This window comes from Ipomoea triloba, chromosome 6, assembly GCF_003576645.1.
Source record: "Ipomoea triloba cultivar NCNSP0323 chromosome 6, ASM357664v1".
NCBI lineage: Eukaryota > Viridiplantae > Streptophyta > Magnoliopsida > Solanales > Convolvulaceae > Ipomoea > Ipomoea triloba.
Window position 1 is genome coordinate 15246696 of NC_044921.1, and position 27987 is coordinate 15274682.

A 27987-nucleotide genomic window follows, 5' to 3' on the forward strand; every position below is an offset into this window, starting at 1 on the left:
TGTCATTATTATTATTAATTAATATATATATATATATATATATATATATATATATATTAATTAATATTATTCTATCATAATAAATAAATTCTATCATAATAATAATTATCATTACCATTACCATATACTAATAACGAATTATAACCAATTATAATTAATATTATTAATATTATTCTATATTCTATACTATTCTATTATTCTATCATAATAAAAATAAATTTTATTATAATAATTACCATAATTACAATTATCATTAACATATTACTAATAACGATTTATTACCATTACCAATTATAACTAATATTATTCTTATTTTATCATTTTATCATTCTATCATAATAATACTAAATTCTATCATAATAATTACTATAATTACTAATAATGAATATATAATCAATTATAATTAATATTATTCTAAATCATACTAATTACCATATTACTAAAATGCCCCTATGTTTGGGCGTGAAAATTTTGGATACTAAATTCTATCATAATAATTACTATAATTACTAATAATGAATATATAATCAATTATAATTAATATTATTCTAAATCATACTAATTACCATATTACTAAAATGCCCCTATGTTTGGGCGTGAAAATTTTGGAGTAGGATATTACTTTTATATATAGTATAGATATATAGTATAGATTGTTAAGTATTTACCTTGAATATTAATTACTGAATTAATTACCTAATTATATTTACATTGAATACATTCTTTATCAAAATAATTTGACTGGTGTGTCATATTTTGATTGATTAATAAAAGGTGATGAGTCATGGATTTTATTTATTAATTTTTCTTTATTCAATAAAATTCGAACACTTGATGAGAATTATACTCCACGAAGTACATATATCATTTTCCAGTAGACAATTGGCCCATTGTTCATTCTCCTTTTTTTTTGTTTTTTGTTTTTGTTTTTATATATAAAATTTTGATCAAGTGGGGACATTGCTTTCGGGTGAGAAGTGCAGATAAATAGCATCTGTCCATCTTGAGTGATCTAACTATTGGAAAATAAAGGGATTTTAAAAAAAAAAATACGGTGACATTTTCGTAATTGTTACAAACTTTGTATATGCACTACGAAAAGGTGATGATAACTAATAATGTACTCAACTTAATTAAATTTTAATAGATCTTGAGAGTACTATTTGTCATCAACCGATACACTCACAAGATTTTCATAGTTGTTTCTCTTTATTTCCAGTCATTAAATCTTCTAAATTGATGGCCAGCATTCGTCACCACTTTTCGTCCGAGACAATATGATGTTATCAATTGAACCAAATTACACACACAAAATGGAGAATGAAATATTAAAATTATTAGAAAGGGAATTTTAGAGAGTACAAAAAAAAATATTGCCTCGTAGTAGGATCCCACAAAGCCTTCCTCGTTGCTCAACACCTCCACTGCGTCGCCAATCCGGTACCTCACCATGTTTACAGAACTCATGGTTGTTGATTTTCCGGGAGAAACCGATTTTAAGAGATAAAGAGAGAAAAATAAAGGTATAATCTAGCTCAGAATTCACATGGAATACGAATTATGATTATAAGCAATTCATTATATAGAAAATAGGAAGAGAGAGATAGAGGTGAAAAGGGTAAGAAATTAAGACGGGTGGAGATTGGGGAGTAGTTTAGGAAATTTGGCTGATTAGTAGGAGAAAAAAAAAATAAAAACATAATTACGCTACTGTTATAATTTAATTCGATATATATATATTTAGAAAAAAAAGGAATTTATTTAAATCTTAAATCACATATATAATTATGTTATGTTATTAAAAAATTATTAATGTACTGGATGAAGAATACATCTTGAACTTATGTATAAAAATCTTCAAGACTACTGAAACTTAATTCGATATATATATATATATATATATCTTTTAAAAAAAAAGGAATTTATTTCAATCTTAAATCACATATATAATTATGTTATGTTATTAAAAAATTATTAATGTATTGGATGAAGAATACATCTTAAAATTATGTATTAAATTTTATTTGATTGAAATAACTTAATCGAAATTACAAATATATCACCAAATATATCACATATTCATTCTATTTATACTATTACATATATTACATATATTACAAATATATCACCAAATATATCACACCAATTATATCATCAATTATTTAATCACCAATTAATATTACCATATTATATTACCTTTTTAACATTTTAATTAATTAATAAATCCAATTATTCAATCACCAACATTTAACCATAATAAATTAATAATTAATAGATTAAGAAATAAATTAATAAATAAATTCATAAATAAATAAAATAATAGATTTTACCAAAATGCCACTAACTTTGGGCGGGAAACTTTAGAAGGAGGATAATATTATTATATATATAGATAGATGGTTATTGATTCAATTTATACAGTGGACCATGGTGCACATAATGTTGTGTGGACCATGCTCCAATATGGTGCCATTTTTTTTAATTTTTTTTTGTCGTTACCATTAACCAGTGATGTATCATGTTACATATATGTATATTGTCAAATGAAACTGTAGTAGAATTAAAGTAATACTTTAATGTTACTATAATAAAAACAGTGTGTGAAAAATGAAACTAAAAATTAAATAGAGCTCATGTAATAACTTATATTGTCTAAAAATAACTTAAAGTGTACTTAAAATGATACTTTAACATTACTATAATAAAAGTAGTACATATAGAAAATAAAACTAAAAAACAGAGCGCATAGAATAACATATATTGTTAAACGAATCTAAAATATAATTTAAATGATACTTCCGTGTTACTATATTAATGAAACTAGTGTGTGAAAAATAAAACTAAAAAATAGAGCTAACGTATATTATCAAATATAATGATGAAACAGTAATAGAATTAAAATAATACTTTAGTATTGTTATAACCAAACTAGTGTGTGTGAAAAATAAAAGTAAAAAATAGAGCTCATATTGTCTAATCAACTTAAAATATAATTAAAATGATACGACATCGTTGTACTTCATGGTTCAAGGTAAAATCTATTGTAATTATTTAACTTTTACACAACATAATATAACAAATATTGTCCAATTGATTGCATTGTGGTAAATATTACTTACTCCATCATACTTTCCTTTTTTAATCCGTCTTAAAAGAATGTTTACTTTATTAATTATTTAAGAATAATGTTATTTTTCCTTCTTGATTTCACTTCTTTATAATGTTTACGTCCTAATGTGGTAGTGAAATGGTTTTTATTTATTGACTATCATAAATTGACCAATACAACCTAATCTTAAAATATGAATCAACATATATAACATGCACTCAATCTGAACATATGACATGTACAAATTTTAAAGCCTGCTGCAATATAATCCACCACTAAATATTATTCAAAATATTGATAAATCTCATCTCGAATGTAATTCCATTGTGTTTTACACACCTTAACTACTTGATAACAATTTGTTGGTGTCATTGGATGACTCTTTTATTAGTCATGTTACGTTTTCTTTCATTCATTCATTCTTTTGGTTATATTTTATTTGATTAGTGAGAAAAAAATGTAATGAAAATAATACTCTATGGATGAAAAATAAGTATTTTCCTTTTAAATAAGAACTTATATAGTGCATTTACATAATTGATGTGATTAAAAAATGAATACAAGTACGTGCGTAATAAATAAATTATCACATTGAATTTTGAATTATGATTATTGAGTTGTTAATGATATAATTAAATATTTATACTAATTTGGAGTCTAAGTGAAAATATCATTATAGTTGAAAAATTAAAATAAAAAAAAGAAGTAAACTCCCTTAAAATATTAAGAAGTCCCAATACAAAACATATTCACAAATATTTTGAATATTTAAAAATCATTTGAATTTTTAAATAATTTTATAATGTTGCAGGTAGTCTAAAAAGTTAGATTTGGAAAATGGGTGTAAGAAAAATGATTAAAAAAAGCGAGAAACGTACCTGATTTAATGTTACTGCACGTTGTGAAAATGACTTCCTTTTTGGTATAGTAGCTAAGGCCCAACAGGCAAAAGATGGTGGTTTAATTTGGACAACCCATCAGGCGCTAGTGGACTGAAGATGCTCCGGCCTGTTATCCTTCCACTGCAGAGAGGAGGAGGTGTTCGCTGCTCTGTGAAACCAGCCTGGCGCGGTGCCCTCCGATCTAACAGCCGAGAAGCTTCCGCCTTCGCAGAGACTCCACAGCCGGATTCACCACTTGGAACGGGCAGGCCAGTAGATAGCACCCCAAGCCCAGCCTTGGGTAAGCCCAATTATTCCACCATCTTAATGCTCCCACTTGGGTTACAGGCTCGCGTTACCAAGCCCAGCGAACAAAGCTTCTACCTACAGAGTTATTAGGAAGAAATATTCCTCGTCTGGTTCCAATGTGGGAATTGTGCGAGACTTTCATGGGGAGCAGAGAACTCTGATGTACTTATGTTTATGCCTGGTATGACATTTGCGTTGTATCATTGTTCACCAAAAACTAAGGAATGCAGATGAAGCCTTGGTTTTTTTGATATGGAAATTGCATCATTTTTGTTGAAGCAGAGGCATAGCCTGGAAGCTTCGCTTCACTGAACGGAAGGGCAGAGATGGGTTAGCTTTCATTCATTTCCATTATCAATTTCATTTCACCCTCACATTATTTTCCTACTTTTTTTTTTTTATTTAGCTTAAATTGTGTGGGCTGAAGTTTTAGAAATGAATTGAAGTTGCAGCGGCGGTTTGTATAGATTGGTTATTTGGAAAATTTAGTAGTTTTGATGATTTCTTGAGTTTAGGGGAAATTAGGTAGGGTTGTGATTTGAGATTATGCATAAACATTTTTTGTCATGCTAATTTGATCTTGATTGGTGGCATTGGAGATGTTCAGGGCCATTACCCTCAGCTCAGTTTGCAAAATTGCCATCAGCTTCCTTACTTTTGCACTGTGTATATTAAAAATTGCCATAATGTTAACAATCTTGTCAAATCTCATCCTTTTTGTGAACCATTTACCACTTCAATTTATAAAGATAATTAGAAGATGAATTTTGCTGAAAACATCACTCTTAAAACTATACTTTGTAGCATTTTTCATATTTCGATGGACAAAAATATGCCTGCTAAAGTAAAATCGGTCAAGAATTTGTTTTGTGATATTTCGTGGTAATTGAAAATATTTTAAGTTTATGAAGCTCTTGAGCTTCGGATTGTAGCTGCTCAAAGGTTGAGGCTACCTCTTATTTCCAAAGATGGTGAGATTCTTCAAGATGAAAAACTTGAGAAGTGGAGTGTAGTACTCTTAAGATGTTTTTTGCTCCTAGACTTTCATTCGTCTTGATTGTTCAGTTTGAATGTTTCTCTGTTTTATATATATGCTTGTTGATGCTTAGGCTATCTTTGTATTTGCTATTGTCCACTGGTTGAATGTTAATAGTTTGGGTGTCAAATGAAATATCTAAAGCTATGCTATGCTGCCTTTATAGATTGGTGAATGTTTTAGATATATACTATTGCAAATCAAATATATATGCTGCATGCCTGTATCGATCTTCTCGTCTAATGCTTAATTTTTTGTTTTTAAAATGTATATATATGTATACTTAGTAGGATGAGCTGCAAAAGACTGGGTGTCTTCAATCTTCGTCACCATTCACTAACCCACTTTAGTTTAGGGTTTTTGCACCCCCGAACAACCTGAAAACAAGCATATGCGTAGTTCTTTGAGGTCTTCGAGCTTTAGAAAGATGATGCTTCAAGGGAGGATGATAGAAGAGAAAAAAGGAACAGATCAGAAGAACACATGGGAAGCACTCGTTGTGTAGAACTTAATTCGCAGATGTTTAATAAAAGAAAAGCTAATATTAGAGAAATTTTGCTTTTTCCTTTCCATCATCAGTAAGCAGGTCGGCCGGCCGAAAGCAGATTTCATGGACTTGGAACAAATACCATTTAGCACTAGCTTGTAGATAATCCATTTCAATCTCAATCTGAATGCATATAAAATGAAATCGTACCAATTACACCGGATCATTTTTACCAACAGATGATGACACTAAGATATCCCTTTACATTGACAACTTTTATGTCCTGCTACAAAGGGAGGGGGGATCAAAGAAACCATTTGGTACTTTGAAACAAAGATGAGGATACTGTTGTCCAGTCTAGACACCCCGGAAACTATCTGTTTTATCAAGTCTGGAAGTCCCCGAGCTTGAAGATTCCCCCATTATGTCGGGAGAAGATGCTACACGGGTCTCCCTCTTCAAAGTTGTTGGCAAGCCTGAAACCTCCTGTAGAATGTTCAAAGGTATTCACAGAGTTACTTCTCTCCGGCATACTGAAAGCAAACTCAGTAATTGCTCGAGATAAGGGGGAATATGTCTAATACTTCCTTTTTTTTCACCTAATTCTCTGATGAGTACTTGAAATTAAGAAAAACAAATCCCGCTGTGTATTTTATTATCACATGTAAAAAGTTTTTTTTTAAGTGATGATCTTATGGTAGTACCTTCATCAAGTGCATCCTTAAGTCACAAGGCCGGACTTGATTCCCAATACAGGCCATGACAAACCTTGAATATTGAAACAATACATCTGCTGCAGCTTGTTTCTTTTCTTCACTCTGCAATTAACATAAAGATAATAACAAGCAGGAATACAAGGTACAAATTCTATGAGCCTGGGGTGAGTCCCTATCTCTCTTTATTCCTCTATCCTAGACACACACTACATACGCACCCTTTTGACAAATGTTATAATCTAATATTGGGCTAAGGTCACTCAATTGGGCTATATGCATATGGGCCAAACTACACTAAAAGATTGAATCCAACCAATTAGCTAGTCTAACTCATGACCTTATAAACCCATATATTCTCTCTTATATTTTCAATGTGGACTCTCAACAACAAACAAATGAGAACTTGAGAGATTCAAAGAATCCATATTTTGCTTAATTGGCGCAGATATATGTCTGGTGCCAATCACTCGAACAAAGCTTTTGGCAGAAATCGATTAGACAATAGACAAATGTATGTACTTGATGCCAATCACCCGAACAAAGCTTTTGGCAGAAATTGATTAGACAATAGACAAATGTACGTAATTGAGATAGTCAAGTGTGAAGTGTCTATTACTACCACCATGGTGCGCAGAAAACTGCACAAGAAATGGTTATTCTTGACTGAGTAGTATTCATACCATTCTTCCAAGCTAACAATTTATTTAAGCCCAAGAAATAGCTCACTTGGACTAGAGATGCAGTGATCCTTCTAAATATAAGGAATGTTAATTTATAGCCCTAACACTGTATCCAATTTACTAAAACCGAAAATAACTAGACAAGCAACTCAATCTTCTGGTAAAATCAGTAACCATATCCCTTTTAATCATGCGATCAAGTCATACACACGAGTGAATAATAATACAACACAAGCCTCAAATCAATGGCTCAAAAATTGATCACTTTGTGACATAACAGTGCAAAATCAGATTTCAAATGATAAAAATTTCACAAAATTTCTTAAACACAACAAATTGGCTCCAGAATCTTGGCTTTATAAGAAGAAACGGCATAGGCTTTTGAAGCCGTAATCAGGAACAACCCCTAAGGTTTCCAATTAAGCAAATACGGAGTAGATATCAAAGCTGAAAGCATACGAAGCGTTGAAGAGAATAGGTTAAATTGCCGGCATACCTCGTAGTCGTCTTTCATGGCTGAATCTCAAATTTCTTCCTCGATTCTTCCGTTCCGGTTAGAGTGTTTCTATATTTATACTCGTATACAAATGTATATATATCCGTCTACAACCTCTCCAATTGCATTGCGATGGCGAAGCGCTGCACGAAAGAGCACAATGGAAAGTGAATAAGATATCCTATCCGGCTATCCCTAATTCCATAAATTAAGGAAACGGGAACACAGAAATGGGGAAATTGCTGAACGAGTAGAAAAGAAAGAGAGCGAAAAGCATAGAGTGAATTGAGAGAGAGATCTAGATACTTCAGCACAGAATATGCATATACATACTTACGTGACCTTTTCGCCGGAAAATATCGCCGTTGAATCGTTCGCAGCTGAATTACCGGAAAACTTAGCCCGCCGAAACTATACTCTTTAAGTCTTAAATTATTAATGGAAGCTACATTTTCTATTAATTAAGTCCAATATAAATATTGTTTTCAAAAAAAAAAAATAAAGTCCAATATAAATATTGATCATTCATATAAAAAAAAACAAATATTTGACTCTTGTAAATTGTAATTAAATTTAGTCCACTGCCAAGAACAAGTAGGGTGCTTAGGATCCGATGGCACGCATCAATTGAGCATCTCTTCACGCTCAATGTAGACGCAAGTGTCAAATCAGGGACAAATAGAGCTGGGTTTGGAGGAGTCATCAGGAACGGAAACGGCGAGTAGGTTAAAGGTTTCATGGGCAGAACCGAAATTGGTGACCCTTCCATAGTCGAGGCAAGAGCTATCGCGGAGTGTCTTCAGTGGGCGTGGAAGATAGGAATTCGAGACATGGAGGTGCAATCGGATGCAAAGAATGTTGTCCAATGGATTCAGGAAGGCGCTGTGGGGCGTGGCCCCCTGAGGCAATATATTGAGGATGCAAGATGGTGGATCAATAGAGACTGGAGGGTTGGGTAAAGGAAGTTTTTCGGGAGCAGAACAAGGTGGCTGACTCCCTTGCATCTTTCAGAGCGTATCAAGATGACAAGGGGAGAACGTTAGACTCATGCCCCTTAGTGAGCGATGAGGTGTACCTCAATGACATTGTGCACGTCACGAGTGCTCGACGAGTGGAGGAGGCAACATAGCTCTTGTCTCCCCTGGGGTCCCCCCTCCCTTTCCGATTTAAAAAAAATTTAGTCCACTGCTAAGGATTTCATCAAATGCTTTGAAGAATTTAATTTATATTTTCAAGAACAATGCTTCTAGTAAAAAAAAAATAATAATTTAATCAACGACCAAAAATTAAAAAATAATGTTAAAACAAAACTTAAAATAAGTTTCATAAATATTACAAGTTTTGAAAACTTTGTAAATGTATACCCCGTGTTAAACTTGTGTTGAATATATTGTTAGTTGTTTATAGATGCATTGTTAAATTTTTGTTGAGTGCACCTGTGCACAAAAGAAATTTGAAATAATTACAAAAATATTGTTGTGTTTGTTTTTTTTTTCTTATTTTCTGGTGGTCAGATTTTTCAAGATGGACAAATACAATTTGTCGATACATTTAGATTTTTTTTTTAACTATTATGATATTGTTTGGGGATGAGTTGTGTGGGGTGGGTTTTGATTGAACGAGAGTGTGGAATTTGAATTAGCCTCCGAAAGTGAAATGTTTTTTCTGGAATTTATGTATCCTCTAGCTTCCTACGAAGGATGCACTACTTGTTAAACGTGTCCAATGTGATCCTATGTGTCCTTTGTGTGGGTTGGCGAATGAAAGTATTGTCCACCTGTTTGCTAATTGTGTTTTTCCTCATCACTGTTAGCGTTTGCTTAATGCTTGCTAGAATTTATCTTATGTTCCCTATCTTGATGTTTGGCTTGAGGAGATGTGGACAAATTTAAATGTTGAGATGCTGAAAAAGGTGGTGGCGGTGTGTTGGCCCGATTTGGAAAAAAGGAATGCGATGGTTTGGAATCAAAAGTGGGCGAACCCAGCTTCCATTGTGCAGCAAGCCTTGTGTTTTATTCGAAGTTGGCAGGAGGTTCATGGTATGGCTCAGCATCATACTCCTTTGTATGTGGTGCCTGGATTATACAAACAATCGCATGGGGTTTGGGTGGTGTGTCCGTGAGTGGGATGGGAGTGTAATGGGGTTGTCATGTTTGCTAAGCAAGGCTTGTATATGGTTCGCAAGGCTGAAGCTATGAGGGCTAGGGAAGCTCAAAGTTGGATTAAGGAGAAAGGGTGGCATAAAGTTGTTTTTTAAACACATGCTCAACTTGTTCCACGTGCAGTCATGATTGGGTCAAATATTTTGCTTTTTGCCTTTGGTTCATTTTCATTGGGTCAAATATTTTGCCTTTTGCCTTTGGTTCATTTTCATTTTGTTCCTCGCAGTAGTAACAAGGCGGCTCATGCTATTGCTCATATTTAATACACTAGTATTTTCACCCGTGCGTTGCACGGAATGAATTTTTTATAATATTTTAAGAAATATTTGAATCGATATATAATTATATAAATTATAACATCGAATATGAGTATGAATAAGTGTATAAATGCAATTATGAGTATGAATAAATGCAATTATAGTATGAGTCTTCCTTGCATGCAACAAATATCACAAAAATTCAGTATTCTAAAATAAGTGTATAAATGTAATAGGTAGATAATTTACATTATTACATCATATTCATTAATTTAATTACTTGTCGGTTAGTTACTGCAATATCTTGAGGTACACTTATATTTTGATATTCAGTAAGTATAACTATATTAGAGAAAAATTTACATGCGAGTAATGGATAATCAGTTGAGTAATTGTTGGTTGACCGAGCGTTGTGTTGGAGGAAGAAGATGATATATAGTGAAGATGATATTGCCATTCACTATATATCATCTTCTTCCTTCAACACGTTGATATTATCTGGACAAATAACTGTTGGAAAAAAATTAGCATAAAATGACATTTTACTGGCAATATTGTGGTACAAATATATGTGGGGTCCACTTTTGATTTGGGTCGGGTCAAATTGGATTCGTGTTCTTCGTAGTTAGACGAAAAGATTGATATATTGTACGCTCAAAACTGATAATGGGTGAATGAGAAATTGATTCTCAAAGTTGACCCATTTGAGTTAGAAAAATATAGAGAAAAACATTTCAAGTAACTTTTGTCCCACATTGGTTTGAGAAGTGGTTTGCACCACTACTTATACAAGAGTTTTTCTAAGGCTTATTGAATTGTATAGCATAGAGGCTCTCTCTCGCGCGCAAGGGGGGAGGGGGTGCAAATGAAATCCCAAAATGAACTTAAAAAGGCTTGACTCGTGTGCCGACACCTACATGCACGAATGTCGTTCAGAAAATTGGTTGGCCTTGCGGGTTGAATTATGCCAAATTTTCATATTTTGTACAATATTACGCACCATACCATAATACAAGTTAAAACTGAGGATATTGTTTTTATTAATAGTATAGATTGCATTGCAGAGAAATATATATACTGAATTATTACCATTAGTAATTCTAGTCTAGAATTGTATTACGAATAGGAACGTAGGGAAGAATATATTTTATTAGGAATTCTATTTTAATTTACAATTGTATTAGGGATAGGAATTGTATTACCATATTTTACAATATTACGCAAACCATAATATTATAGGTCTGTTTTGGGCGGGAAGTTAAAACTGAGGATATTGTTTTTATTAATAGTATAGATTGCATTGCAGAGAAATATATATACTGAATTATTACCATTAGTAATTCTAGTCTAGAATTGTATTACGAATAGGAACGTAGGGAAGAATATATTTTATTAGGAATTCTATTTTAATTTACAATTGTATTAGGGATAGGAATTGTATTACCATATTTTACAATATTACGCAAACCATAATATTATAGGTCTGTTTTGGGCGGGAAGTTAAAACTGAGGATATTGTTTTTATTAATAGTATAGATTGCATTGCAGAGAAATATATATACTGAATTATTACCATTAGTAATTCTAGTCTAGAATTGTATTACGAATAGGAACGTAGGGAAGAATATATTTTATTAGGAATTCTATTTTAATTTACAATTGTATTAGGGATAGGAATTGTATTACCATATTTTACAATATTACGCAAACCATAATATTATAGGTCTGTTTTGGGCGGGAAGTTAAAACTGAGGATATTGTTTTTATTAATAGTATAGATAGATGGCATTGCACAGAAATATATATACTGAATTATTAGCATTAGTAATTCTAGTCTAGAATTGTATTACGAATAGGAACGTAGAGAAGAATATATTTTATTAGGAATTCTATTTTAATTTAAGTTGTATTAGGGATAGGAATTGTATTACCATATTTTACAATATTACGCAAACCATAATATTATAGGTTTGTTTTGGGCGGGAAGTTAAAACTGAGTATATTGTTTTTATTAATAGTATAGATTCGATGGTTTTGTTTTCAAAAAAAAAAAAACTATTATGATATTTGAATATTTATCAATACCCAAGTGCATACACAATAGCGGCATGTGTGCACATATGAACCTAAAGGCAATAACAACATACATGATACAACGACTTAACATAAATGACGGCATGCACACTAACAAATCATTAACGTACGCGATGGCCCGATTCAATACACTACAACAAACACACTTTGATTAAATGTGCGCATTAAAATAGAAGCGTATACACAACCTTGTAATGCACATAACACTACAATGCAGTGCACACATACCGCATACCTTAGCCCCATAAAACGATTCAATACTCAATTCAAATCAAAGTACAATACATCATCCAGAAATGAAGGAGAGGTTGTCCACTCCCCACAACCAAACATGGAACTTGCCACCCTCAACAACATGTGGGCATCTTTGTTCGCTGATCGTTTAACAAAATAGAAGCCTAAACAAGCAAATTCTTTAGACTACCATAAACCTAATTATACAAACGCTTCTCCTTCAAAATTATACAAACACTTCTTCTTCAACCACCTTAGAGCCTCTCGAACCCCAAGTGACTCTGCCTCCCTCACCGCCCAACACCCCTCTCTTAGACTACCATAAACCTAACTATCTCACCTTCACTCAATCTTATCTCACCTATACTTACCACTTATGCACATAACTCCACTTGTTTATTTACCCCATTACTATCATCTATCATTACAAATTTGAACATATCACCATTTTAGTTGAAAAAAACAAAAAACCTGTCCATCAACCATCAAACATAAAGATTAAGTTACAAGATAAATTGTTTTAAATCAGTCCTCAGCTTATGAACTTAACTAGCTGAATATTATTCATGCTAGAAGCTCAATAAGTCTGCTGAGAACAGATATACAAAGTTTCTGAAGAAAAAATAGACAGCANAAATTCAGAAATGAACTTAAAAAGGCTTGACTCGTGTGCCGACACCTACATGCACGAATGTCGTTCAGAAAATTGGTTGAATAGGTCTATTTTGGGCGGAAAGTTAAAACTGAAAACTGAGGATATTGTTTTTATACAGGCGGAAAGTTAAAACTGAAAACTGAGGATATTGTTTTTATTAATAGTATAGATAGATTGCATTGCAGAGAAATATATATACTGAATTATTACCATTAGTAATTCTAGTTTAGAATTGTATTACGAATAGGAACGTAGGGAATAATATATTTTATTAGGAATTCTATTTTAAGACTTTAATCCGAATTCATTCCTGCCAAAGATGTTAATTATCTAGGTTTCCGTTTCCCTATGGGACTTAAAGAGAAGGGAAGGAAGAATAAGAACATGAGCTTAGATGCCAGAGTTGTTAGCTCCTTGTTTTGATTGGGAATTCTCGGTCTATCTTTCTTTTGAAATAGGGAGAACAGCGAAGTGTGACGAATTAGCTCAATCCCGGAGAGGGACTCACAACCAGTTCCATCCGGATTGGATAACATATCTACCCATCTTGTCTTGTCTCTTTCCCTATGCTAGGCCTTTGAAGGCAAGGAAAAGAGTGGAGGTTATCCCCTCTCCCCGTTCCCTTATATTACGCAAACCATAATATTATAGGTCTGTTTTGGGCGGGAAGTTAAAACTGAGGATATTGTTTTTATTAATAGTATAGATAGATGGCATTGCACAGAAATATATATACTGAATTATTAGCATTAGTAATTCTAGTCTAGAATTGTATTACGAATAGGAACGTAGAGAAGAATATATTTTATTAGGAATTCTATTTTAATTTAAGTTGTATTAGGGATAGGAATTGTATTACCATATTTTACAATATTACGCAAACCATAATATTATAGGTTTGTTTTGGGCGGGAAGTTAAAACTGAGTATATTGTTTTTATTAATAGTATAGATTCGATGGTTTTGTTTTCAAAAAAAAAAAAACTATTATGATATTTGAATATTTATCAATACCCAAGTGCATACACAATAGCGGCATGTGTGCACATATGAACCTAAAGGCAATAACAACATACATGATACAACGACTTAACATAAATGACGGCATGCACACTAACAAATCATTAACGTACGCGATGGCCCGATTCAATACACTACAACAAACACACTTTGATTAAATGTGCGCATTAAAATAGAAGCGTATACACAACCTTGTAATGCACATAACACTACAATGCAGTGCACACATACCGCATACCTTAGCCCCATAAAACGATTCAATACTCAATTCAAATCAAAGTACAATACATCATCCAGAAATGAAGGAGAGGTTGTCCACTCCCCACAACCAAACATGGAACTTGCCACCCTCAACAACATGTGGGCATCTTTGTTCGCTGATCGTTTAACAAAATAGAAGCCTAAACAAGCAAATTCTTTAGACTACCATAAACCTAATTATACAAACGCTTCTCCTTCAAAATTATACAAACACTTCTTCTTCAACCACCTTAGAGCCTCTCGAACCCCAAGTGACTCTGCCTCCCTCACCGCCCAACACCCCTCTCTTAGACTACCATAAACCTAACTATCTCACCTTCACTCAATCTTATCTCACCTATACTTACCACTTATGCACATAACTCCACTTGTTTATTTACCCCATTACTATCATCTATCATTACAAATTTGAACATATCACCATTTTAGTTGAAAAAAACAAAAAACCTGTCCATCAACCATCAAACATAAAGATTAAGTTACAAGATAAATTGTTTTAAATCAGTCCTCAGCTTATGAACTTAACTAGCTGAATATTATTCATGCTAGAAGCTCAATAAGTCTGCTGAGAACAGATATACAAAGTTTCTGAAGAAAAAATAGACAGCAAACAGATTGGTATGCCCAATACAGATTTCCACAAATACTTCCCTATACTCACATCATCCCTCCTAGCTACCCAATTCTTGATTATCTGTCTTATTTCAGCCTTTTATATATCTTACCCAAGAAGGACTTGAGTACTGCCTGCATCGCCTTGCTTGGATGAGCTTCAATGGAACTTTTAAGCTTCTCGTAAATCTTGCTTTCATACTCATTGAAAATACCCTGCCACATTCAAACTTCCAAATGTAAGAATGTTTGTGAATATGTTAATGATCACCGCTAGCACAATGCAACTATCGATTTGCAGCAATAATCATGTTAATTATCAACACGTATATAGTTTATTATAAAAACATGAGATATTAATGGCTCGAATCATGGTGGGAACTAGAGTACTGCACTTAACTTTTTTTTCTTTTTTCTTTTTTCTTTTTTCTTTTTTCTTTTCTTTTCTTTTCTTTTGTGATCCTAGCCGGCAAAAGATCACAAGGAGGTAAACCAGCGCGCCTTGGTTACCCATAGTTGACCGGCTCATATCAAAAGGCAGAGATTTGAACTCGTGACCTCGTGGTTACAAGTTTGTATCCTTAGCCAACTTAGCAGGGGTTACCCCTAACTTTCAATTTTGAAGTTAGAGTGGAAAAAGCTGTAATACTACTGATGAACAGAGTTCAGATATTTCTTCGGGTTATGAATAAGAAATGGACTTCGTTTTCATTGTACTATGGCCAATGCTAGCCACTACATAAACTGAGTAGGCAAGGAATCACAAAATAGAGTTACAAATACCTGAAGATTGAGTTCGTTGTAGATGGCTTTAACTTGCGCAACACTAGCAGGATCTTGTTTTCCATAGTGTTCCTGGAAAAAAAGTGGCATTTGTGAATATACGGAATTAATTTGATAAAACATTTTGTAGAACAATGAAGTTTTTTTTTTTACATATAGCATTTTCTTTTGTTCTTCGTCGCAATGCTCTAATGCTTTTGCAACCAGCCAAGAGCACTTGAAATCTTCAATATCTGTTCCAATCTGTATGCACAATGATACAAGTTAAACAGCCATCAGCTAAGCAAGAGAAGCTAAGCAAGAGATTGCTGTTAATATATATTTTCAGGAACCAAAAGTGGAATTTACTATACTATGGAGGAAAAATTGTATACCTTGCCAATCTTTTCCGGGTCACCAAAGCAATCCAGATAATCATCCTGTAATGACAGAACGCGCAATTTTATTATCAGAAATGTGCATTTAGAAACATGACCGATTATACCAGTTCAATCTTACTCAACGATTCTAGTTTAGTTGTGCAAAATGATAGGCACCAACATGTCGTTGCAATTATGCACTATGCAGCTATGCCCTTGTGTATAAATTATAAAAATAAAAACGGAACCACTAAAGCATACTATAAGTGAAAGCAAGATGTTGAAACCATCGCCAAACTGAAAATAACACCATCGAGGAACTGATTTACCTCCTACACACTTCAAATAATGCAGCAGAAAGATAAACCCGTTGGTATTGCAGGCAACAGAAAGTACCTGTACTTGGAAGTAGATGCCCATATCAATAAGGATGCTTTTAACATCTACATGATTTTCCAACTTCTCGCCCACCATGAGCAGTGCACACGCAACCTGTGAAATGGAACGAGATGTAAAATAGGAAGCAAAGCTGGATACATCAGCTTTCAGGATTAAAAATGGTTTGAAATAAGACTGAGCTCTACTTACAGGAAGATAGAACGAGTAATAGGCAGTCTTGTATTGAACAATCCGCTGGTGACTGCATAAGTGCATATGAGCAATTGGTTAAATTCAAGATAAAGCTAGTTTAACTAGTAGCGGTTAGAAAGAACTGATGCATCAAAGTTGAGAAATGACTAAAGAAACTATAACAGACCTAAAAAAAGAAGATGCATACAAGAGATCAGCCTATATGTCCTTTACAACCATGAACTTCTTTAATAGTGTCAAGTTGTGAACAGATATTCTATAATATTATAACATTTATGCAAGAAGGGATTGAAACATACTAAGGAGTTGCAAAAGAAAAATTCCCACAAGTTATCTTAAGTCTAAAAATGCTGAACTTCCCTGCACCAATTTTATCAAGCATGCATCTTGTTTGCCCATAATATTGCCAAATGCACAGCCTAATTGCAGAAAACTGACTGAATTTTCAACTCACAGCAGTAGCGAATATTTCGATAGATCTTTTTCTCCTTCGATAGTAGTAATTAAATCAATCATCTGTCCGCAAGTAGTTTGGAACTCAACCTATATTGGAAAATAGATATTATTAAGTTAATTTAGCATACCAAATGAACGCATGCAACAATTTGACAGTAGATTTTCTACTGTGTCTACCTCATTAAACAAATCCAACAGATCAACATAGTAAGGCTTATCTTTGAAGTGGTTCTTGAGGATTCTGGGAATATGGTTGCGAAGTAGGATTCCATCATTGATGGCAATAATACCAACCTAAGAAGAACAGTTGATTCAGGTTGCTCATTTTAAAACTGGCACAAAATAATTTCAAATTTTTGTGGAAAAAAAAAAATTAATTAAAAGTTCATTTCTGGCACTAACCTTAGGAACCCTAAACCAACAGGGCTGACCACGGCGAGTGTGAGAGTTGTCCATAATATCATCAAGGATAAGAAAATATGCTTGAAGCTATGAATTTCACAAGTATACAATGCAAACATCATATTCTAATTGCCAAACAGAAAAATATGTAAAGGAATAAAGCATTGAGAGATAGACTATGACGTTGACCTACCCATTCAATACACCAGCCAAGTACACTTGCAAGAAATATTTCATTTTCAGCTAGTTCTTTCCCTTCTTTTAGCAGTTTGTAGCTATCAATGACACTGAGGCCTCGGTTTAACTTCCCTGAAAATTGTGATTGTTGACCCCATTTAATAATTAATATAACCGTGTTCCTCATCAAACTCTGTCTAAAACATAATTATAGACTCTATCAACTATCATACAGAAATTTAACAAAGCCATTTAAGCAATTTTCCATTTCTCATGTTGTAATGGCTTAGATTTGTACCTCCAGGCACATTGTATTCCAGCATCTGTCACAAATACACAATGAAACTAATCAGCTTCCAAAGTATAATTTCCAAAACACAAGATGTTCGAATCCTATACTTCCACAGTATGACAAGCAACAGAAAACTGAAAAGGTGTACATCTCAAAAGCTAGAAAAAAGGTTAAGCATAATAGTCTGTAGAAGTAAATAGGAAGTTCAAATCATTAAGGTACTTTAACTAGCAGAAAGAGTCATTCCAATGGAAGTGGTGGAGCAAACAAATTATTATGAGACAAAGTATGTTAGCAATGTAGCAATGAAAAATCAGCACCAATTGCTATGATCATACTTTAACATAACTTCAAAAGCATCTCAAACAAGAAAGAATATTCAATATACAAGCCATTTCCCTCACCAAATTAAACAATTCCACGTGAAAACTCCCTTCTTTTAGAAAATGAAGTTACTTACATGAAACCGCTATCATTTATCAAGAGAAACAAGAACAAAGAGTTAGATTACAGCACGAAAGAATAGAGCGCCCAACAAGAATGCATAACAGATCTTCATTGAACCACACAGTTCAATACTGAAAATTAAATATCCATTACTCCACTAGTTTATTGAGCAAAATTATTGGGTTGTTTATGAAAGAGTGATGAAGAAAAGGGGGTAACACAACACACTGACCCGTTGGACCCATTGGCGAGAATCGGGCGTGAATTCAAAGGCAGAGTCATTTAAGAGCTCAGATTTCAGCTTCGCGTATACTCCTACAAACTCTGACCTTGGATCCGCCGCAGTACCATTCTGACTCGCCATTTCACAGACCAACCGGGGAAGCTTCTCCAACTCCGACCAGTGAACTCCAAAGGAAGAGAATAAGCTTTGCTCAGTTGAAGAAAGAACTGAATGCATGCACCTTCTGTATTATTTATAGGTACTGGGACTATGAGCTAATCAAGCGTTTTAAGCGTGAACACCTTTCGCATAAATTCAAATTGCCAATGGAAGGGTTTTTGAGAGTTTTTTGTGATTAGAAAAATATTATTTAAACCCAATGGGGTAGCTCAAGTGTCAAGTGAGTTCTCTTTGTGGAGAGGAATTTCGGGAGAATACGGGTTCAATTCCCGCAAGTGACAATTCTCTTTGTGGACCCCGGACCGTTAAACGGACGGAGGACCCAATATACTTAAAAAGAAAACAAAAAGGCGATCACTCCAACCATGAGTTGGATCAAGTGCGTGTCCACCGAGCATGGTCAATAGAAAGGGTTTTTGAGAGTTTATTTGTTATCTCGTGCGAAACAAAAAGAGAAAGAATAAGTGTTGTGTGGGATCGTTTTAAATGAGAGGCGTAATAATTTTTTGTTAAAATGTATTACTTTTTAGAATAAATATAAAAGTATTGTACATTTTAGTTAAAAATTATTACACATCACACGTGAGTTGTCTCACCCAAAACATACTCACAAAGAAAATGAAAATTATATATATATATATATAAAATTTAGTTCTTATGTGAATTTGTGGCATATGCGTGAACCCTGTGCATTCATGGTAGCCGTGCGCCCTGACTGATCAACAGTCCTGATGTGGGGTGCAGGGGGTGCATGTGTGGGCGTGTGCAAGGGGTGATACCCTCGCATGGCATTGCTGGAAAGTAAATGCGTTTCGATGGGTGTGTGGTTATTTTTTTTATTTTTGTTTTTTTTTAATTATAAGTTTTAGCATATGAACTCCTTTTTCTCTCTCTCTCATATGCTATTTCACACATTATCTCTTCCAACATAGTCAAAAACTCGTGAAGAAATTTATTTGATGTGCCATAATTACAAAAATGTTAATGGGAAGGATAAAAAATTGTGAGAGTAATTTATTATTATGGACTTTTTGAAATTATTATTTTTAGTGAAGATAATAATATTCTTAGTCCCAGAGTTAAACTCATAGTATTAACTAACTCATTTTGTAACAGAAAGTAGTTATGAACAGATAATGCATTGTAACAGAGTCAATAGTACAGTGCTAAAAAAAAGTAACTCATTTTGTTTTTTTTTTTTTTAGATAGGGATAAAAAATAATTCAAAAACTCATTCATTGATCATGCTCTTAGACTATTCGCTATTCTAATTTCAATTTATGCAAAAAGGTGAACAAGCTTAAAATGCTTGATCCAGCTCACACGCCCGTTAGGCTATTGGAGTGGTTGCCAGCTGACAACCTCTCCAATAGCCTAATAGGTGAGTGAGCTGGAAGTCAAGTGTGTTTCAATGCGTGTGTAGTTATCTTTTTATTTTATAAAAAACTAGGTTTTAGCAAGTGAATTTTTTCTCTTGTTTGCCATTTCACACATTATCTCTTCCAAAGTAGCCAAAAATTCGTAAAAAAAATTTCATTGGATGTGCCATAATTACAAAAATTTTAAACAAGGGGATACAAATTGTGAAAGTAGTTTATTATAATGGGTTTTTTTTGCAAAAAAAAAAAAAAAAAAAAAAAAAAAAAAACTCCATTTGTTATTCTTTCTTTTTCTTTATTTAGCTCTAAGATCACAATAACACTCTCAAAAACCCTTCCATTGATTATACTTTTAAACATTCACTATACAAATTTCAATTTATGCAAAATGTGGAGACACTTAAAACGTTTGATCTAGCTCCCACGCATGTTAGACGATTTGAGTGGTCACCAATTGGCAATCACTTCATCAATCTCTTAACGGGCTGTGAGCTGTAAAGCAAGTGTGCGTCAATGTGTGTGTAGTTTTTTTTTTTTTAAATAAAAAATATAAATTGGGCATTAGCATATCAATGAACTCCCTTTTTTTTTCTCTGTTGTCTGTCATTTCACACGTTGTCTCTCATAGAAAAAAAAAACTCATGATAAAATTTCATTGGATGTTACAAAAATTTTAATAGAAGAGATTAAAAATTGTGAGAGTTGTTTATTATAATGATTTTTTCTTTTTTTTTTTGAATACTACTGACTCTATTACAATGCAGTATCTGTTCATAACTACTTTCTCAACCTATTGAAGCACAAGAGTCAATAATGATTTTTTCTTTATTTAGCTTAGGATGACAAAACACTCTTGAAAACTCTTCCATTGACTATGCTCTTAAACATCCACTATTCCAATTTCAATTTATGCAAAATGTTGACACGTTTGATCAGGGTCACATGCTTGTTAGATGATTGGAGTGGTCGCTAGTTGGCAACTACTCCAATCGCCTAACCGGTGGTGAGCTAGAAAGCAAGTGTGCTTTGATATGTGTGTAAGCATCTTTTTGTTTTTTTTTTTTAATTGGGCATTAGCATATGAACTCCTTTTTACTCTCTTGCTTGTCATTTTACATGTTGTATCTTTCACCATAACCAAAAACTCGTGAAAAATTTTCATCGGATGTGTCATAATTACAAAAATTTTAATAGAAAGCATAAAAAAATTGTGAGAGTTGTTTATTATAATGATTTTTTTTCTTCTGCAATTATTATAGTATTGACTAACTCCATTTGTTATTCTTTCCTTCTTCTTCTTCTTTTTTTTTTTTTTTTTTTTAAGTTTACCTCAGGATAAACAACTCTCAACATCCATTCCATTGATTATGCACTTAAACACTTCTATTCCAATTTCAATTTATGCAAAAGGTGAGAATGTTTAAAATGTTTGATCCAGCTCAAATGCCTGCTAGACGATTGGAGTAGTAGCCATTGGCAACCACTCCAAACGCCTAACGGGTGTGTGAGTTGGAAAGCAAGTGTGCTTCAATGTGAGTGTAGCTATCTTTTTTGTTTTCTTAAAATAAAATCGTTTTAGAAGATGAACACCTTTTTTTTAATCTCTCGATTTTCATTTCACACATTATTTCTTCCAACATAGCCAAAAATGTTAGGAATATAGCGGAATAATGCGGAACGAATAATCAAAAATTGAGAATTATAGAAGTTAAATAATAGGGAAAATATAAAATGAAAAAAAACAATATAAAATGACAAAATAAATAAGAATAAAGAGAGAATATATTATATTGGTGACAGGGTAATTGGGTACCCGACCCGGAACCATTGTCATAACCAAGTTGCCGTTCAAACTACCCACTCCTCAGCATCAAGGCGCAACGGTCCAACTCCTCAGCATTGATGGCCAACGTTCACCTCCTCAGCGTTGATGACAGACGTTCAGCTCCTCAGCATTCAATACCTCAGGTATTGATGTCCAACGGTCACTGAACTGAATGGAATAAAAGGGCTCACAACCACGTAGCGGGGGCTTCGGACACTTCTTACTAGAACAATAGATATTACATTCACTTGTACACTGAGCACTACGCTCAATACTGTTCTCAAGTACTCAAACACTGTACCATCTTACTTCAATAATACTCAGATTACATACCCGGTAACCCATTATTACCGTCAATTGGCACTGCCAAAGATCTTGTGATCAAGTGGCATCCGGTGTCCCGATTAACACTCCCACATGGATGATGGGAGTGGGTTCGAGCCTTAGTGGAGGCAACTCTTGACACGTTGTGCTTCAGTAGGTTGAGAAAGTAGCTAAAAAAAATATTATATTCGCACTCAAAAGAAATTAAAAGAGTGAACATAATATATATGTATCTAAGTGAGGGGAAAAGACAAAGATGTTCGGCTAGGATGTGTAAATATATGTTCAGTCCTAAGAAAGGAGCGTGCCATGTGACGGAAGCAATCTCCACTGAATTTGTCCTAACAAAAAATTCGTGAAAAATTATAATTGAAGGGATACACCATTTATTATTCCTCAAATGCCCGTTAGACTATTGGAGTGGCTGACTACTCCTAGTTATTGAAACTTTAGGTGCGCCATTTTAAAACTTTCGGTGTGTGATTTATGTTCTTAATATGCTTTGTTTGTGTACTTAAGGTGCGTCATTTTAAAACTTTAGGTGCGTAATTTTTGTTTTTAAGGTGTATTTTTTGTGTTAACCGCACCTGATCCACACACACACACACATATAGAGAGAGAGAGTGTGTGTGTGTGTGTGTTTGTGTGTATGTGTCAAGCATTCTTAAATCTACCATTGTAATTACCATCACATTTTTTCTTTAATTTTCAGGCCTTGATCTTCTTAGATGAATGGATAAGATTACATGCACACACGCATTGTCTAATCTAGTTGCCCAACAAGTTCAAGCTAGACTCAAATTAAGGCGTTCAAGATCCTTGAGTTAACATTAGTCGAAGAAAACATACACAAATTTTTGGCTAAATCTTCTTAGAGAGATTCTCTACTTGTGGTAATACTTGTAGAAAGAGGTAGAGTAGCAAGAAGAATGTCCCTTATGAAAATGCTAACAATACCTTGGCATTCAAAGCATAAAATTGGTTTGCTTTTTATTAGGTTGAATATACATAGTAAATTTCCTCCTACATGAAATAAAGGAGAAGACTTGATTAGAGATATTATACCACCTTTAAAGCTCTATAAAACTACATCTCTATCTATCTCTTATATTACGCTTAATTTAAAATTTTCACTTACCAAGAACGTATAAAAAAACGTATTTAAAAATTATATAGTGTTATAAATTCAATTAATTTGATAGACTAACAAGTTTTTAACCTTACATTCCAATGCATTTTGTGAAAAATTAACTTTTGGAGTCTAAAAAACATCATATTTTTAAAAAAGTTTTAAAAGTATGTTCACCTTGTCTTTATCATTTAAAAATTTACTTGTTCGTGACCAACAACACTTATTTTTTCCCGAAATTGTATCCTTAGTTTCTAATTATCTAGTATACAATTTCATTATTAATGGTAATACTACGATCACGCTCTTCCTCGTCATTCTGTTAACAAGTGAGCCCGGCTAGAAATCAACGGATTTTCGACCACCCAAAAGTGGTTGGAAATAGCCTTAATCGGGTCGAAAACACATGTTCCGATCACTTTTCCGACCAATTTGGATATCCGGAAAAATCCTCGTCGCTAATTCCAACCACCCGAGAAAGTGGTCGGAAATAGCGACCACTTTTATAGATTCGTTGGAAAAAGACGACCACTGGAAAGATTGATGTATTTTAAATTTTCTGACCATCCGAGTTCACATCATCATACTTATTTAGAAATTTCTATGCTATTTTCTTTTACTTGAAAGCCTTTTAAAATCTTCTCTTACCTCTTTTCTTTTCATGCATCTTTTCCTTTTGAAAGCTTGAACTTAGTTGGTATTGTTTTTATTTTTCTCTTACAGTCTTTATCATGTTTTGCATATAGCTAATGTATGGTTAACAATATATGTTAGAGAATTACCATGAAACTACATATGTCTTATTACATTTGAATTCTAATATTATATTATATTTTGAATATCATTGAATGATATACCATGCATCCTTTTTAAAAAGAGATTTTATTATAGTATGTTATTTCATTCATAATATGTTGATTCTATCAATAGCAACATAAATGTTGAAAGAAATAAAATTTATTTATTTGAAATTAAACTAACATTTTGAAAATTTTATTAAAAATAAAAGATGGAAATATTACTACACATTAATTTTTTTTCTTTTGGTAATGATGAAAATTCGAAGCTGCTCTCGCAAATTATACTGTGGATCATGGTTCAAAACGGTGCCATTTTTGAGTTGTGGGATTCCGTTAATATGTGACAGCAACAATTTCTTTACTTAAAGAAACAGTGCCGTTTTTGGACCATGGTCCACAAAATTTTGCGAACCATTGTCCACGATATAACGACTGGTGTGCTCTGGGTAAACCCTGCCTTGAGACCCTGTTTGACAAAAGGATATCCAGATAAACCAGTCTAAGTTATCCACCTAATGACTTTAGCTTTCTTAATTTTATTAGTTACGAGGAGATGTAATTTCTTAGTTAGTTCTTATAAGTTTCCTAATATTATTCTTGATTGGATTAGGTTTTTTCCCTACCCTATATATAACTTACTTACCCTAGACTTGGAGGGTATCTTAGCACTCACTCTCCCCTTCATCACAACAGCATGTTGCCAAAAATTTCAAATTCTGGGCGCAGGATCCACGGCACCGTGTTTCTTGGTCGACTTTCTTCATCTTCATCAACTGATCCGCAGGTGTTCGCCGTGAAGTCTTCAAAGCTAGAGTCTTCAAGATCACTTAGGGTGGAAGGGCGAATCTTGAATCAACTCCGAGGATGTCCCTATATCGTCCACTGTTTCGGAGACGACACCAGCCTAGAACATGAAAAGGCTGTCTATAACCTTTTACTCGAGTACGCTCCGGGTGGGTCACTCGAGACCCTGATCAAGTCTCGCCCCGGAAACATCATGGAATTCGAGGTTTCTTTCTACGCTTATCAGCTTCTGAAGGGTATAGAGGAAGTGCGCGGGTGGGGATTGGTTCACTGCGATTTGAAACCCGCCAATGTTCTTGTGTTTCCGTGTGGGTGCGGGGTGAATCGTCTCAAGATCGCCGACTTCGGGCTGGCTAAGCCCTCCGGAGTTAACATTTTTGGGGATTGTCACCGGGGGTCTTTACTGTACACCTCGCCGGAGTCTTTGGTTTCCGGGATGCACGAGACGCCTAAGGATATATGGGCTATAGGGTGCATGGTGGTGGAGATGATCACCGGAAACCCAGCGTGGAGGTTTCTTGATAGCAAGGATGCGTCTCTAAACATAGCATTCAAGAAACCCGAAATCCCAGAGGGTATATCCAATCGCTGCAAGGATTTTCTGGAGAGGTGCTTTGAAAGAAACCCCAGTACGAGATGGACTGCCGCAATGTTGCTGAATCATCCGTTTGTTGCTAATGAATTTAATCTACTGTTGGGGCGAAAACTGGAGGATCATCATCAAGTCAATAGCCCTTTTGGGTTTGAAGGATGGAGTTCTACTACTTGTTTGTTTTCGACGAGGATTCGCGCATGTTCTTCACGACCATCTTCTTCTAATCAACCTGTTCTGTTTCAGAAGATGAAAACTGTGGTTTTGGGGCATTGATGTTTTGTTTCATGGAATAGGTTTTAGAAGAAGAAATAGGATGTAAAAGTTAGGAAAGAATCTTTTATTGTGTTAATAAGTAAATTCTTTTGAAAACTCCAAAACCATCTTTTATTATGCATTTTAAAGTAAATTTCAGTTGAGAATCTGGTGAGTTTATAAGCAGATATAGAAGCATAATATGGTGAATTTATATGCTCATGAAACTATATATTTCTATTTGAAAATAAAATAGAATTTTTCTTTTCTTTTAATTAGTATGTAATGTGATAACACTTCTGTTATCATTCTAAATAGATGATCACGGTATGAAACCCCGTAATCATTCTAAATATGCAAGATTGAACTGCATAATTTGAAATGTTTTGAATATATGAAAGGAGATAGATATCAATGGTACTGAGGTGTTTTAAATTTCTTGGCACAAATGATCTTCGTGGATTTACTTCCAATTCATTTTATATCTGCTTGTTGTGTGTCCATGCTATATATAGAAAACCATGAATAAGTTATAGTTCTTTACTACTTCAGTCCATAAACTAATTTGATTTCATTGTGCATCTATTTCTATAAAAGTTTGCATTGTGTTTTAAGTTTCGTATACCTACTGATATGATCGGGATTACCTAACAATCTAAAACTTAATGATGTAAAAGCAGATTTCGAAATTGATATTTTCAGGTTTATGTAATTGGTGAGGAATTTCGAAATTGATATTTTCAGGTTTATGTAATTGGTGAGGAAGGCGTATTGGAGGAGCTTGAGCTTACTGGCTTTACAGGGCTCGGGAAAGTCTGGTTGGCTTCCTTCTTTGGCTTTACAGGGCTCGGGAAAGTCTGGTTGGCTTCCTTCTTTGACATTACTCTGTCAATTATCAAAAACACTGCTTATATATTCCTTGGTCATATGATTTTGTCATTGAGTTTTTGAAGTTCTTAACTCTGCTATCATAGTTTTGAAGTTCCAATATTACTACCTCAAGAATGTGTATCTGTTGGTGACAGATTGGACTCCCAGAATGGGGCTATCCTTTCACACCTTTTCTTTGATTATTTGCAGAGGCTTCTATTGATTCATGAAGGGGATGCTTGAGGATCTTAACAGTTTGGGTCCATATGTTTGGCAAGACAGTACCAAAATGTGTCCTTGAGAGGTTGGGTCCATATGTTTTAACAGATGCATGCTGTTGAGACTGTAGATGGAAAATGAAGTCACAGGCCAGGAGTGGTAGTGAGATGGGATGGAAGAGGATTTTGAAATTGGATTCATATATACCTTTCTTTGGTTGGTTAAAGCATGAAAGATTAGAGTGATTACTAATGTGGAAAGATGGTGACACGGTTTTACTACAACTGAAAGGTGTGTATCTGCTTGCTATGGTGTTGTAGAGGAGGTTGATCATATATGTCCGAGAGGGCATGAATTATGGAAGCTCAATGTCCCCAAGGCCTGGAATGGGTGGACTGGCAAGCTGTGTTTCCACATTGGTTAAACTCAAACCTGTTCTGTTGGGCAGTTATGTCTAGGGAACATGCTGCACTGCTCGTAGTGATTGTTCGGTGGCAAAATGAGCAGGTCTGGAAGGTGTGATTAAGTAGAAATGAATCATCCATTCTTAACAAAATGTTTTGATTTTGATTTTGAGTATAGAGCTAGCTTGGTTTAAAAAAAATAAAAACAAAAAATCTTTGTGCACATTGAAAAGGAGTTGCATTACAAAATCCAATGGAACGAGATTCCGGAAGCTTTCGAAATGGGAGAAGCCCGTCAAATTATTTTGTTGTGTTGGTTTTTAATATATTAAAAAGTACATTATTTGTGTACTACGAACCTTCCTTACAAGAATGATGTATTTTTAAAAATTGAATATTCAATATATTGAAAATGAACTTTTAGTATATTAAAAATGTACATTATATTAATCATGATTGAAAAAATCG

At 33.8% G+C, this 27987-nt stretch overlaps 3 protein-coding genes across 4 annotated transcripts in view; 1 reads left to right on the forward strand and 2 right to left on the reverse strand.

Annotated features, from left to right (window-relative positions):
- Nucleotides 1–5992: 5992 nt before the first annotated feature.
- On the reverse strand, nt 5993–8176 carry LOC116022090. Of its 2 annotated transcripts, none has more exons than XM_031262651.1 (4): nt 8052–8176; nt 7715–7857; nt 6527–6640; nt 5993–6308 (listed from the first exon to the last, which is right to left on the reverse strand). In XM_031262651.1, the coding sequence occupies exons 2-4, from the start codon at nt 7730–7732 to the stop codon at nt 6180–6182; spliced, it is 261 nt and encodes an 86-aa protein (XP_031118511.1). In that variant the 5' UTR covers nt 7733–7857; nt 8052–8176; the 3' UTR covers nt 5993–6179. The 2 variants fall into 2 exon arrangements, with proteins under 2 accessions (XP_031118511.1, XP_031118510.1); XM_031262650.1 differs by having other exon boundaries at nt 8048–8176.
- A 6665-nt stretch (nt 8177–14841) lies between these two features.
- Nucleotides 14842–27987, reverse strand: part of LOC116022221 (farnesyl pyrophosphate synthase 1-like) — a 462332-nt gene continuing 449186 nt past the window's right edge. The window contains exons 2-13 of the mRNA XM_031262838.1: nt 18748–18984; nt 18075–18099; nt 17793–17908; nt 17600–17686; nt 17375–17491; nt 17196–17284; nt 16739–16790; nt 16547–16642; nt 16166–16210; nt 15945–16034; nt 15792–15863; nt 14842–15224 (exon numbers count right to left, since the gene is read on the reverse strand). Coding sequence (XP_031118698.1) covers nt 15096–15224; nt 15792–15863; nt 15945–16034; nt 16166–16210; nt 16547–16642; nt 16739–16790; nt 17196–17284; nt 17375–17491; nt 17600–17686; nt 17793–17908; nt 18075–18099; nt 18748–18975 — 1146 coding nt within the window. The 5' untranslated portion in view covers nt 18976–18984 and the 3' untranslated portion in view covers nt 14842–15095. The remainder of the gene's footprint in view (nt 15225–15791; nt 15864–15944; nt 16035–16165; nt 16211–16546; nt 16643–16738; nt 16791–17195; nt 17285–17374; nt 17492–17599; nt 17687–17792; nt 17909–18074; nt 18100–18747; nt 18985–27987) is intronic.
- Nucleotides 25070–26143, forward strand: LOC116023538 (mitogen-activated protein kinase kinase kinase 17-like). The gene has a single exon (XM_031264539.1). The coding sequence runs from the start codon at nt 25070–25072 to the stop codon at nt 26045–26047; it is 978 nt and encodes a 325-aa protein (XP_031120399.1). The 3' UTR covers nt 26048–26143.

Excerpts from the sequence above, each read along its gene's own strand:
- LOC116022090 (XM_031262651.1), bottom strand. Across the intron at positions 6,309-6,526 it reads TAAGGATGCACTTGATGAAG|GAGGTTTCAGGCTTGCCAAC; the intron begins GTACTACCATAA and ends AACATTCTACAG.
- LOC116023538 (XM_031264539.1), top strand. The coding sequence starts at position 25,070 with ATGTTGCCAAAAATTTCAAATTCTGGGCGCAGGATCCACGGCACCGTG.